The sequence below is a fragment of the Hypanus sabinus genome, chromosome 9, assembly GCF_030144855.1.
Source record: "Hypanus sabinus isolate sHypSab1 chromosome 9, sHypSab1.hap1, whole genome shotgun sequence".
Taxonomy (NCBI): domain Eukaryota; kingdom Metazoa; phylum Chordata; class Chondrichthyes; order Myliobatiformes; family Dasyatidae; genus Hypanus; species Hypanus sabinus.
In genome coordinates, this window is record NC_082714.1 from 43,086,723 (window position 1) to 43,102,042 (window position 15,320).

The following is a 15,320-nucleotide window of genomic DNA, read 5'->3' on the forward strand; positions in this document are numbered from 1 at the left end:
CCCAAGAGCATGTCATGTCCTTCACAAAGCTAGCAAAAGGCCCCCTGGACTCCTGGATGTTCCTCTGCCTCCCATCAGAGGCACAGTCCAAGATCTAAAAGTGGAATCAACGTTATGTTCCCTCGCTGGGAAACACTGAGATCAGCTGTAAGGCCAGTCGCATCAGTGAGATCTTGTAACTGGGTAGAACCAGTGCTGTGCATCTTTGGCACTATGGAAACTCAACAAAGCTATTCTCATCCACTCATGTTATATTATAAACTTTGAACTGACCTTGAGTATGAATTTTGAACTACCTTTCCTCCTGTAACAAGTGAGAAGAAAACCTTGCTGTGGCTTTGATCAGCAGAATCATCCAGTAATTATTCTAAGGCTGGGGAGTGTCCATATCTTCCAGGGCAATGCCAGTTCTGTGGAAGGGTGATACATAATACTGATAGAACAGCATTAAAAAAACAGGAAAGGAAATTTGCGGCTGTGGAGTTTTTAATTTATGTTGATGTAATTAAATTGTGTTGAAAAAAATGACTCATTTAATGTCATCAGGAAATTTCTGATATTAAAAATGTGCTATAATATAGCCACCAAGACTAATTTGTAATGCAGCTGGATTTCTTGAATTATAAAGACTTAGTTTTGGATATTGACAGGTTAAGCAAATGGACTTGAAAACAAATGATGTAATAATGTGTGCAGGTGAGGTTACTCAATTGGATAGGAAGAATTTAAAAACTATACATGTTGAGAAGCATATAACTAATTTTGCTGTAAAATGAGATTAGGTGTTGTATGTGAATACTAAATTAGTATCTGGCTGCTTCAAACAATTAGGAAATTTTTCTTTAATTACACGAGGGTGGAGGTGGGAAGGGATGGCATTGAAGCACAAGTCAAGATAACCTTGTTAAATCTGTTCTGAGAACACAATTCAGCTTTAATCTCTTCATCCTGATTATGGCACTGAAATAATTTTTTGTACTTTTGCGATCTCTTAATTATCTGGCCAAACTATAAACTAAATTTCTGTTGTTCAATGTCTTCTGCATTAAGTTTTATTCATTCTACTCTTGTAAACCCATCTAATTCTCTAATTGTTTAAGTTTAAAATTCTTATCCAGCTCTTTAACTATGGATATAGCATTGACTATCCTTCTGCAACTCCTGCCTCTCATCTGGCTGATTTATTTGACCCACGTACTAGTCTACATTTGATGTCTACATTTCAGTAATTGGGGTGGCATTTTCTGGTATTTTCCCTCCTGGGAAATGACAGTATCTAACTGCTTTACTCTTCCTTTTACTATCTTGCATGAATCTAGTTTTGTTTCTTCATTTGAATATCTCCTTTGGCTTTTTGCCTGTATTAACTAGGTCTCTGAAGATAATTTTTTTAGAGTAGAGGTGTTCCATAATATCATTAAAAATATTAAAGCCGGTTAACTATTCTTAAATTCATCTTTCAATCCATAACACCTGAAACGATAAATACATGAACTAATGCCCATAATGATTTTAACTCTTTCAGATCTAATGCTTGAAAATTTTCTTTTGTTGTTAGGGATCCTTCGAATTTGGGACGCTAATTCTGGAAAATGCATATATTCTCAGTGTGTGGCTGGTAAACCTAACAAGGAAACTGAAGATGATGCTGATGAACGATCTCTGACTCACTGCATGCTTGTCCCAACAACAAGGAAGCTAATGACTGTAACTGCTGAACATAACATCCTTACTTACGATCTGGGCACTTTGACACTTGAACGACAGGTGAGTAAAGCTTAAAGAGTGACTTGCCACAGGCATAAAATTACTTATGAAATATTCAAATCTTTAATGGGATATAAATTTCATTGCTGTTCTGCTGCTGTGATATGATTTGCATAGTGTTCTTGATGTTTTAAATAACCTATTAGCTGTCCCATGACATTTTTATTATTTCCCCATCTGGAAATCAGGTTGCTCGTGTGGTCGGGGATGTTCCAGAGGAAGTTAGTTTAGTGCACATTGGGGAGGAGGGTGTCTGGTAGACAGAACACATTTGGAGGATTGAAGATCTGCTGGACATTGATAGATGCAAAGGAATTAATCAGGTGGTTAATGACAATGGATAGGGGAGGTGGGAACTGTGAAAATCATAGTGGTAAAGTTGTTGAGGTTTACTGGTTAACTTGCTGGACCTAAAAGGAAATTACCTGCTCCTTGACTCTGTGGTAGGACTGTAAAGACACTTACTTGCTTAATTTATATTTTGCCTCTAATGTTTGGATTTCCTGATCCTAGAAATCAACATTAGTGGATTTAATGAGAAAATTACAATGGATTGGTGACATAGTATATGGTTCCTGAATTTCAACTCTAAAAAAACAGATTGATTGCCCATCAGGTAGAACCTGAAGAAAGAGCAGAAAAGTTAACACATCAGGTTGCTGATCTTTCATCAGAGCATTTCTGTGGATGGTTTATCAAATTGAAGGGTTCTAATGAAGACAATGAGAGCACTGCTGGAGTCTTTTTTTAACCTGTCTTTCTCCCTCCTGCAGATTGGTCAGACATGCTGAGCATTTACATTTTAATTTCAGATTTACACCTGTAGTATTTTGGCTTTTGACTGCCTACTTGCAGTCAGTTTCTATACTAGGAAATGGCTGAGTTCAAGCGGGGAGAAAGTTTTGTTCGACTTCTGGAATTTTAACTTGACCTCTACAATCAACCCATGCCATCAGTCCCTTGCTGATTAAAGTGAACCCAGTACCTCTGAAATGACTAATGCACACATTCATGAAGATAGATAAAATCTAAATCTACCTTGGCCTTTTCTTCAGACTGCACTTCCATTACAAGGAAGAAGAAATTTCTTTGCCCTGTCTTTTTGGCAGAGTGGAAGCAACTTATAAAACCATTGCATTTTTAAGGAAATTGGAATCAATTATAAAGAAGAGGAATTTCAGGGCATTAACAGAGCAGTGGGATTTGTTCTGTTAGAATGGAATGGACAAGATAAAGAAAGTGAAATACTTTTTGCTTTTGATTCAGATGCAGGAGGTTAACATTTTAAGCAACCATTGGTCTCCCATATTGTACGTTACTTAATCAAGATAAAGGTTTAGTGATTACCTAAATGTTTTCTGAGCCATGGGGCAGATACTGTAATGTGCAACCACCAGTATTTAAATGTACACGACTGTCGAAGTTTTGTTTAATTTCTGCATTAATTGCAGTGCTAGGATTAAGTTCTAATGCTTTTCTCTTTTTAGTTTGTTGGTTATAATGATGAAGTGCTGGACGTAAAATTCCTGGGACCTTCTGACAAGCACATTGTGGTAGCCACAAACAGTCCGCAGCTCAAAGTTTTTGAACTAGCAACGTTAAATTGTCAAGTCTTGTATGGTCATACAGGTGAGTGGACTGTATGGGGAAATTGTTCTTTTTTCCCCCTGAGAAATTAGAATAGAGAGAAATGCTGGATTGCCCATTTTAGCAAATGTATTAAGTCTAATATGTGGGATTCTAGTTCTCCATTATCCCTTTGCATTTGTTCTCAGGATGAAGTTTTCCATTCTAGTTCTTTATTCCTTTGCCTCCACCATATTTATTTATTTATTTGTTTATTTTATTTATGACATCCAAGGGAGTAAAAATCAGATTGTGTTTGTCTGTTATTGTGACTTAGATGAAGATCAGACCATATTTTGAGTACTTAATGTAGAAAACCAGGTAATTACAAAGGGTTCACAAACTTTATCTTGCAACTGTAGACGGAGAGACTGCTACATCCAGTACCTTCACTCCGTCTGCCACAAAATGCAGATTTCCCGATGTCTGCCCATTCCAATTTGATTTTTCATTCCCATTCCAACGTTTCGGTCCATGGTGCCTTCTACTACTACGTTGAGGCCATACTAGAGCTGAAGGAGCATGTTCTGTCTGATTAGCCTCATCAATTTCGCTAACTTTTGGTAATTTCTACTCCTTCCCCCCCCCCCCCCCCCTTTTTCCATTCCCTGTTTTGGCACCCCTCTCACCTCTTCTCACTTGCCCGTCACCTTGCCCTGCTGCCCCACCTCCTTCCTTTTCCCCCACGATCCTCTTTCCTATCAGATTTTTTTTCTTCAGCTGTTTACCTCTTCCACTTATCCCTTCCCAGCTTCTTACCTCATCTTCCACCCATCTTCCCCTAACCTCACCTATCTTGTGCTCCTTCCATCCCCTCACCTTATTCTGGCTTCTTTCCCCTTCCTGTCCTGATAACAAATTTCAGCCCAAAACTTTGACTGTTTATTCCTCTCCATGATCTGCTGAGTTCCTCCTGATTTCCAGCATTTGTAGAACCTCTTGTAGGTTCTGAGTTCAGAGAATGAGATTCCCTTGTATGGACATGGGTGCCAAAAAACACTAATTATTGTCTTAATTCTAATATAAATCTATTCACTTCATATGGCACTTTGCTAAATTGCATCCTGTAGAAAATTGTATGATACATGATTTTGCAAAATGCTGCTGCTCACTCCATACATTTGAATTGATCATTTTAACCCTCTTTTAGCTCCTTGTTTTCCTCTCTGCATTTCAACATGCCTGATGAATGAGTTAAGGTTCGTTTCACTGTTATATGAATGCAAATAAATCCAGAGGAAAATCTTTGTTCAAAGAAGGAATAGAAAGTAGCATTTAGTACTATATGAATGTCTTCAATCAAATATCAATGATGTTTGGAAATAAAAATCACAAAGAAGAATCAAAACAGATAAGTGTTTTGGGTTTAGAAGAAAGTGTTGAAGGCTGGGGTAGGGTTCCTATGTGGAATATACTGGTGTGGACCTGCTTAATTAAATGGTTTATTTCTTTTCTATGAATACTTTTATAAACTAGCTCAGACCATTTTGCTTCGGTTTCCTGGGACCAGTGAAAGGAGGGCAGCCAAGAGCAATTATAAGCATGCACTTAGTTTTTAATTACAGATTTTAAAATTGTTTCAAGATAAGTAAACCTTGTATTGTTAAAATACTTGTGGTTCTCTTTGTTTTTAAAGGATATGTAAATGTCCTTGCTGCCTCCTGTGCTAATTTATTTGAAATGGAACACTGATCTGTTAGCCTTTATTCACAGTTACAGTCAAACAGCATGTTATAAAGCAGCTGTCTCAGTTATAGTTATTCTGTTCCTTGTTGTCTCAAATTATCTTTCTGAAATTTCCACGTTTGTTTTTCATCACAATTAGTCCAGCCAGGCAGTAAAATCTGACTGGAAGGATTTGCTTGAAATTCAACATTTAATTAATGTACGCTTAACATTACATGAAACTGCTTGGAGAATTGGATCGATATACTAAATTACAATATATGTAACTTTAAGTCCTTTAAAAAATTCCCACTGGCACATCCTAAGATCTTAACTAGCCTTTTTTGGCTTCAAACACATCCATCAAGATCTACATTTCCTTCAAAAATTTATCAGAATGAGGAAATATTCTTTAGATAACTGCATGTATATATTTCTAGAGTTCCATTTACTGAGATCAATAAATACTTTACTCCAGTGAATAAATAAATTGGTTGAATATAACTACTGTCATAGAGTCAGAGAAGTACGGCATAGAAACAGGAACTTTGCTCATCTAGTCCATGCTGAAACCATTTAAAACTGCCTTATCCCAATTATCTGCTCCTGGCTCATAGGCCTCCATATCCCTACTATCCATGTATTTATCCAAACTTTTGTTCAATGTTGAAATTGAGCTTGCATGGACCACTTGTGCTGGCAGCTCATTCCACGCTCTCTGACCCTCTGAGTGAAGAAGTTTCCCCTCATGTTCCCCTTAAGCTATACACCTTTTTTCCCTTCGGCAATGACCTCTAGCTGTACTCCCACCCAACCTCAGTGGAAAAAGCCTGCTTGTACTAACTCCATTTATACCCCTCATAATTGTGTATGTCTCCTGTCAAATCTCTTCCCAGTCTTCTACGTCCTAAAGAATACAGTCCTAACCTATTCAATCTTTCCTTGTAACTGGGGTCCTCCAGACTTGGCAACATCATCGTAAGTTTTCCCTGCACTCTTTCAACCCTGTTCCTATTTGCCTATACTTGCTATGCACTTCCTTTTCTTCCTCTTAACAAGAGCCTCAATATCTCTTGAAAACCAATGTTCCCTATGCTTTCTTTCTTCTTTTTCAATGTTTTTATTGAATTTCATATATAAAGAGAAACATAACATAATATAAATAGGTTATAAGTGCACTAGATTTGAAGTTAAATTTATAATAGGATAACAATATCTTATTAAATATCAGCCAAAAAAAAACTTATAATAAACAATCAAACCTATTTTGATTGAACATGAAAAAGAATAAAAATAGTCATCAAAAGAAAAAAAATGTAAAAATGCACGAAAAAATGTATATTAAAAAAAACCCTAAACTAACATGGGCAATAATACCAGTTTATATGAGTATGATAGTGTCAAAAACTCCGGAACTCCATACCAGAACAAGAATAAAAAGAGAAAAGGTCTGGATGAGGCCAAATTAATTCATATGAAAGTGTCAAATGAACGGTCCCCAAGTTTCTTCAAATTTAATTGATGAATCAAAAATAGTACTTCTAATTTTTTCTAAACTCAGACAAGAGATAGTTTGAGAAAACCACTGAAGTGTGGTAGGAGGGTTTACTTCTTTCCATTTTTGTAATATAGACCTTCTGGCCATTAATGTTACAAAGGCGATCATTCGTCTAATTGAAGGGGAAAGTCGACTACCATCCTCATTTGGTATACCAAAAATTGCAGTAATAAAATGAGGTTGTAAATCAATATTCCAAATTGAGGAAATGGTAGCAAATATGTCCTTCCAATAGTTATGTAAAGTGGGACATGACCAAAACATATGGGTCAATGAGGCCACATCTGAATGACATCTGTCACATTGAGGGTTAATATGAGAATAGAATCGAGCAAGCTTATCTTTAGACATATGAGCTCTATGTACGACCTTAAATTGTATTAAAGCATGTTTAGCACATATAGAAGAAGAATTAACCATTTGTAAAATTTTTTCCCATTTTTCTGTTGATATAAAGTTCTTTTTCCCACTCTTGTTTAATTCTACTTGATATTTCTGGTTGTATCTTCATAATCCTATTATAAATAAGAGCCACTAATCCTTTCTGACAAGGATTCAGGGTAAAAATCATGTCTGAAAAGTCTATCAAAGTTGAATTGGGAAAGGATGGTAAAACTTTATATAAAAAATTTCTAATTCGTAAATATCTAAAAAAATTAGATTTAGGTAAATTAAATTTGTTGGAAAGTTGGTCAAAAGACATAAAACTATCTTCAAAAAAGAGATCACGAAAACATATTATACCTTTCCTTTTCCATATGCTAAAAGCTTGATCTGTTAAAGAAGGTTTAAAAAAGAAGTTAAGTAAGATAGGGCTATCAAGAACAAAGTTTTTCAGAGTAAAAAACTTACGAAACTGAAACCAAATTCGTATTGTGTGTTTGACAATAGGATTGGATATCTGTTTATTGAGTTTAACTAAATCAACCGGAAGAGAAGAACCAAGAATGGAGAATAAAGAATATCCTTGTGCAACATTACATTCTAAATTTACCCACTGTGGGCACAATGGTGAATCCAAATCTAGTTTCCAATATATTAAGTTTCGAATATTATTCGCCCAATAATAAAATCTAAAGTTAGGTAAAGCTAAACCACCATCTTTTTTAGATTTCTGTAACTGTCTTTTACTTAACCTGGGATTTTTATTTTGCCACACAAATGAGGAAATTTTTGAATCAATGTTATCGAAGAAAGATTTAGGAATAAAAGTTGGTAAGGCTTGAAATAAATATAAAAATTTCGGTAAAATCATCATTTTAATAGCATTAATCTGACCAACTAATGATAAGGATAAAGGAGACCATCTAGCAGTAAGTTGTTGAATTTGATGAAGCATGGGTAAAAAATTCAATCTGAATAAATCTTTATACTTAGTAATTTTTATACCTAAATAAATAAAGTTATCAGTAACAACTTTAAATGGTGTCCTGTCATTCAATAAAGTTTGCTCATTTAAAGGAAATATTTCACTCTTATTCAAATTTAATTTATAACCAGAAAAACTACCAAATTGAACCAACAAAGATAGGATAGCGGGAATAGACCTATCAGGATCAGAAATATATAACAACAAGTCATCAGCATAAAGTGATATCTTGTATAACTTTTCATTACAAGTAATACCAAAAATATTAGGAGATTCACGAATAGCAATGGCTAAAGGTTCTAATGCGATATTAAATAATAAAGGACTTAAGGGACAACCTTGTCTCGTACCACAAGATAATTGAAAAAAAGAGGATCTATAATTATTTGTAAGAACAGAAGCAACAGGTTTATAATATATTAATTTAATCCATGATATAAAATTAGAACTAAAATTAAAATTTTTCAAGACATTAAATAAGTATGTCCATTCAACTCTATCAAAAGCTTTTTCAGCATCTAATGAGATAACACATTCTGAGGTTGTGGGTGAAGAAGTATAAATTATATTAATCAATTTTCTAACATTAAAAAAGGAATACCGATTCCTAATAAAACCAGTTTGGTCTTCTGAAATAATTTGTGATAATACTTTTTCTAATCTAATAGCTAAAATTTTTGTAAGAATCTTAGAGTCTACATTTTAAAGCGATATAGGGCGATAAGATGCACATAAAGTAGGATCTTTATCTTTTTTAAGAATTAGAGAGATAGTAGCTTCATAAAAAGACTGGGGTAATCTCTTCTTAGTAAATGCATCATTAAAGATTTCACATAACCAAGGGGAAAGCAAAGAAGAAAAAGTTTTTAAAAATTCTATAATATAACCATCAGGACCAGGAGCTTTCCCTGAATTCATTGATGAGATAGCCTCTCCTACTTCGGCCATAGAAATAGGAGCATCAAACACACTTCTATCTTCATCTGTCAGTTTGCGAATATTTAAATTGTTAAAAAAATTATCCATCATGGACAGATCGCCATCAAATTCTGATTGATATAAAGATTTATAAAAATCTTGAAAAGTATTATTAATTTCTTTATGATCAGTAGTCAGATTACCGTCTTGTTTACGAATTTTAATAATTTGTCGCCTAGTCGAAATAGCTTTTAATTGGTTAGCTAACAATTTACCAGTTCGATCACTATGAATATAAAATTGAGCCCTGGTCTTAATTAATTGATTCTCAATTGAAGAAGATAATAATAAGCTATGTTCCATTTGAAGCTCAACTCTCTTCTTATAAAGTTCTTTGGTAGGAGTAACGGAATAAATCTTATCAATTTCTTTAATTTTATCCACCAATAAAGCTATATCTAAATGTCTTTGTTTTCTTTTACCAACGGAATATGAGATAATGTGTCCACGGATAAAAGCCTTGAAGGAGTCCCAAAGTATTCCTCTGTCAATCTCTTCGGTATAGTTTGTTGAAAAAAATAAGTCAATTTGTTGTTTTATGAAGGTAATAAATTCTGGATCTTGAAGCAAAGTAGCGTTGAGTCTCCAAGATTTAGTATTAATGGAAGAGTCCGAAATCTTGATCGATAACTTCAAAGGTGCATGATCCGAAATGGCAATAGAATCATATTTACAATCAGTAACATCTGTTAATAAACGATGATCAATAAGGAAATAATCAATTCTAGAATAACTATGATATACATGTGAAAAAAATGAAAATTCTTTATCTTTAGGGTTCAAAAACCGTCATATTTCAGTAATTCCTGAATCAACCATAAAAGAATTAATAAGTAAGGCTGATCTATTCGGAAGAGTTCGAATAGGTTTAGATCTATCCATCAAAGGATTCAAACAACAATTAAAATCTCCACCCATTATCAACATATATTCATTTAGATTAGGAAGGGAAGTAAATAAACGTTTAAAAAATTCAGGGCAGTCAAAGTTTGGAGCATAAATATTAACTAGAACCACTTTTCGATTAAAAAGTGAACCAGTAATCAACAAAAATCTGCCCTGTGGGTCAGAAATAATTTCATGATGTGTAAACGAAATTGAGGGGTCTATAAAAATAGACACACCCCTAATTTTGGCAGTACAATTCGAGTGAAATTGTTGACCCTTCCAGAACCTAAAAAAGCATTGATTATCCTCCCTCCTAATATGGGTCTCCTGTGCAAAGATAATATTAGCATTCAGTCTATGGAATACTTTAAATATTTTTTTTACGTTTAATCGGATGATTTAAACCATTAGTATTCCAAGAGGTAAAATTAATAGACTTATCCATCATGCCAATATTGATTGTGTATATCATAAAAGGTTAAAAAGACACAAAACCCATAATTCAGGACGAGGAAAAAATGATTCAGGAGCAACCGGAGAAAATGACACCTCAACAATATTAATAATTTAAAGTTGGCCCATAAACTAAAAGCAAAAAAATAAAAAGCAAAAGCGTGAAAAAAGATCCCTACCCCCTCCCCCAACCCCTCGAAGAAAAGCCAAGCGGCAGGCGCACAAACTAATACTAATATTACCCCCATTTCAAGATGGCAACTCCATGAAAAGATAAAAAGAGATTATAAAACACCCAGATTTAAGTACAGGGTTGCAAAAAAAAAGAATATATATCAATCAAAATGAAAAAAAAGTAATATAATAAAGTAAAAGATCATTAATTAAAAAAGGATAGACGTTAAAGTTTGAAACAGTGTAATATGCCTTTAAAAAAAAATTCCATATTCAAATAAAAAAAAATGACGTTTCAAAAGCAAAGAGTTATGGGAAGAAGAAACGACATTTTGAAAAAGCCATATTACAAAATATAAATGTAAATTCACCAATCTATTAAAAAAAGTTTAAAAAAAAGGTTATCAAAATAGAATTAAAAAAGGATTCAATAATCACTACAATATAAAAAAAAGGTCCAAAAATCCAATACATTCGTCGCATTCTCAAATACAAGCAAACAAATGAATGCTTACGGAAAGCAAAGTCTTATGGGAAGAAGAAACGACATCTTAAAAAAAGAAATCATTATTACAAAATATAAAAATGTATATCCAATTCAGAAAAAAAAAGAGAAAAGACATTATAGTACAATTAAAAGAGCATCTATAAACCATGATAGTAAAAAAAAACCGGGTCTACAGACCAAAGTAAAAAGCTATAACGCAGCTTCATAAGTTAAAGCCCAAAACGAAATGGCATCTTCTCTCCAAAAATTCTTCAACATAACACATAGTTCAGCTTATGCTGGAAGATCGATGTTCTTCGACGAATTTCTTCGCATCTTCCGGAGTATTAAAAAAGCGTTGAGTGTCGTCACTCAACGTAACTCTGAGATTCGCTGGGTATCTTAAAGCTTGTTTAAGTCCAATCGAATGAATCTTTGCCATCACTGGTGGTTTAAAAGCGATTCTTGCTTTCATTACTTCAAATGAATAATCTTCAACAATACGAAACGTGTTGCTTCTGTAAGAAATCATACCTTTCTGACGAGCTGGTTGGATTAAAAGTTCTTTCTCCCGAGGATAATGGAGGCGAACAATCACAGCTCGTGGCTTGTCTCTCGAGATCGAAAATCTCAAAACTCTGTGGACACAATCAATAGTAGGTTTAGCTTTCAAAACATCAGCGCCAAAAACTTCCCATAATAAGTTAGAGAAAAATTCAGTTAGGTCACCAGATTCAACATTTTCGGGAAGCCCGATGATTCGCAAATTCTGTCTGCAAGATCGGTTTTCAAGATCGGTGATTTTAAACTTATAATACTCTACTATTTTAGCAGTCGACAGTACCTTCTTCTCCAGTGTTTCGATTGTACGTATTTTTTCACAAATTAACTTATCAAGAGCTGCGAACTTTTCTTCATGTCGTTCAATATCTGCTGCCTGCGATTGTAACTTGGTATCAAACGATCTAACGGCTTCTTCGAGCCCAGACATTTTCGCAGTAAGCTTATTTTCCAGACTTGTCATTTTACTTTCCAAACTTGAAAGTTTAGTATCCAGAAGATTAGAAATTGCCTCAATAGATAGAGGCTCTTTAGACGATTTCTTAGGTGCAGACATTTTAAGTTTGGAAAGATTAAATCAAGTATTATTTTAGAAAAGAAATAAATCATAAGTATCAACCCATGTAATAAAGATGAAAAGATTTGATTAAAGGGTGATTATAGTTTAAAAAATGAAGAGCGCCTAAAAGGCAGATGTTTACGTCGCCATCTTGAAACTCCGCCCCCCCCATGCTTATTATCTTTACCTTTTATTTTGACAGGCACATACAAGCTTTGTGCTTTCAAACTTTCGCTTTTGAAGGCTTCCCAATTTCCAAGTAAACCTTTTCCAGGAAACAGCTTGCCCCAATCCATACTTGCCAGATCATTTTTGATATCATCAGAATTGGCCTTTCTCCAATTTAGAATCTTAATCTGTAGACCAGACCTATCTCTTCGCATATGACTTTGGAGCGACTGCCACTGTGGTCTCTGGATGCAAAATGTTCCCCTACGCAAACTTCTCATTCCCTAATATCAAATTGCACATTCTGTCTCATTCCCTAATATCAAATTGCACATTCTCTCGTTAGGACTTCTACATACTGATGAAGGAAACTTTTCTGGACAGGTTTGACAAACTCTGTCCTATCAAGTCCTTTTACAGTATGAGATTCACAGTCAATATGTGGAAAGTTAATATCACCTACTATAACAATCTTATATTTCGCAACTGTCCGCACTCTCTTTATAAATTTGTTCCTCTAAATCTCTAGGACTGTTGGGTGCTCTGTAATACACCCCCATTAACGGGGTCATACCTTTCTTATTTTTCATTTCCACCCATTACGGCTTACTAGTCGAGTTCTCCAGTCTGTCTTGACAGAGCATTGCTGTGGCATTTTCCCTGATTAGTAATGCCACCCCAACTCCTTTAATCGCTTCTACTCTGTCACATCTAAAGCATGGGAACCTTGGAATTTTTAGCTGCCAGTCTTGTCCCTCCTGGAACCAAGACTCAGTAATGGCTACGTCATAATTCCAGGAGTTGATCCATGCCCAGAGCTCAGCCGTCTTTCCTACGATATTTATATGTGCAGTTCATGATACTAGTTGCACCATGCTTTTGATTCCTGACTTTGTCTGAGGTCTTACCAACATCTGTCTCTACAACCTCTCCACTAACTGTCCTGGCAGTCTAGTCCCCACAACTCTAGTTTTAACCCTACTGTGTAGCATTAACAAACCTTCCCACGAAGCTATTAGCCCCCCTCCAGTTCAAGTGCAATCCTTCCCTTTGATAGAGGTCCCACCTTCCCTGGAAGAGAGCCCGATGGTCCAAAAATACTCTGCCCTCCCTCCTACACCAACTCCTTAGCCATGTGTTAAACGGTATAATCTTCCCAGTTCTAGCCTCACTAACACTTGGCATGGGTAGCAATCCTGAGATCACAACCCTGGAGGTCCTGCCTTTTAACTTGGCACCTAACTCACTGAACTTCCTTTGCAGAACCTCATCAGTTGCCCTACCCGTGTGATTGGTACCTACATGGTCCTCGACTTCTGGCTGTTTACCCTCCCACTTAAGAACGCTGAGGTCTCGATTCAAGGTGCCCCGGGCCCTGGCACCTGGAGGCAACGTACCATCCAGGAATCTCATTCTCGCCCACAGAACCTCCCCTCTGTTCCCCTAACTAACGAATCACCTGTCATCACAGCAATATTCCTCAACCTCTTTCTCTTCTGGGTCACAGATCCAGACTCGATTCCAGAGACCCGACCACTGTGACTTTCCTCTGTTAGGTCATTTCTCCCCCCCCCCCCCCAGCAGTATCCAAAGTGATATACCTGTTGTTGAGGGGGATGCCCATTCTGCACTGGTTCCTTAACCCATTTCCCCTTCCTGACTGTCACTCAGTTTCCTGTGCCCTGCACCGTGGGTGTAACTACCTCTATATTTCTTATCTATCACCCCTTCAGCCTCCTGAATGATCCAGAGTTCATCCAGTTCCAGCTCCAACTCCTTAATGTGGATTGTTAGAAGCTGCAGCTGGTTATCAGGAACACTGGGCTTCCCACATCCCGCAAACAGAGCATTCCACTATCCTACCTGGCATCTCAATGTCCTAGCTGAACAAATATAAAGAAAGGAAAAAAACAAAACTTACCTGGAGCCTTTCTTTCCTTTGCTTTCTCTGACCGAAGCCTCTCTTGGCTGGAGCCTCAAAGAGCTAAAGCCTCAAGATTAGCCAGTCTGACTTTCCATTCAGACAATGGCCCCTGCCTTCCTTTAATTTGCCCTTGCCAATCAATCTTCAATGCAGATTGGTCGTTTGTGAAAGCTCTTAAGCTGCTGTGACCCGCTGCTCCCTTTTTCTGCTTGGGCAGTGGACCTGAGTGAAATCACCACCATTCGAACTTCCGATGTCCAGATTGGTCATTGCTCAAAGGTCAATGGAATGTATATTAGTATTTAATGTTTCCAAATTAGTATAATTGGCAAAAACGAGATTTTGATTTTTGTGTTCTCAACATCTTAAAGTGAAGTAGTCTTCAGGGATAGTGTGGTTTGAAATAGGTTCATGACTAATCAACATGCGTGACTATCATTCATTACTGTTTAAAAAGTATCATTCGAAAATACTTTTCAAACAGTGATGATTGATAATCATGCATGTTGATTAGTCATGAACCTATTTCAAACCACACTATCCCTGAAGATTAAAAGTAAAGAAAAAATGAAAGTTTATTTCAGTATGTTGGCCATTTTTGCTTCAGCTTCTCTTAATTGTCTAAGTAGTAATATGGTGTAGTTAATAGTTTAAAACTTTATTTTTTGGATACAGCGCAGAGTAGTCTCTTCAGGCCTTTTGAGCCATGCTATACAGCAATCCCCGATTTAAGTGTAGCCACAATGACCAACTAACCCACCAGTTAGTAGGCGTGGACTGTGAGAGGAAACCCACATGGCTACAGGGAGAACGTACAAGCTCCTTGTGGGCAGCAGTGGGAACTGAACCTGCATCACTGACACTGTAAAGCGTTGTGCTACCTTGCGGCCCCATATCAAACTACAAGCTATACATTGTTTTCTTTTCAGGAGGTGAGGGCGCAGTGAAATATAGGATGTTTATTTTTAAAAAGTGCTTTGTTTTTAAAGTAAGTATTGTTTCACAGCTGAAGAAGTTAATATTGGAGCATGTGAGTGAATTGGAAAAATACTTATCAAAACTGCTAGTGTAGTGTATTGATGGTTATAAATCTGCTTGATTGCAATGCTCATGGATATAATATAAATGCTGTACTGTACATTG

General features: G+C 36.0%; 1 protein-coding gene across 1 annotated transcript in view; it reads left to right on the forward strand.

Annotated features, from left to right (window-relative positions):
* The window catches only part of tbl3 (transducin beta like 3), a 74,670-nt gene that overhangs the window by 20,974 nt on the left and 38,376 nt on the right, over nucleotides 1-15,320 (forward strand). The window contains exons 10-11 of the mRNA XM_059979567.1: nucleotides 1,559-1,767; nucleotides 3,255-3,396. Of these exons, the coding sequence (XP_059835550.1) occupies nucleotides 1,559-1,767; nucleotides 3,255-3,396 (351 nt within the window). The remainder of the gene's footprint in view (nucleotides 1-1,558; nucleotides 1,768-3,254; nucleotides 3,397-15,320) is intronic.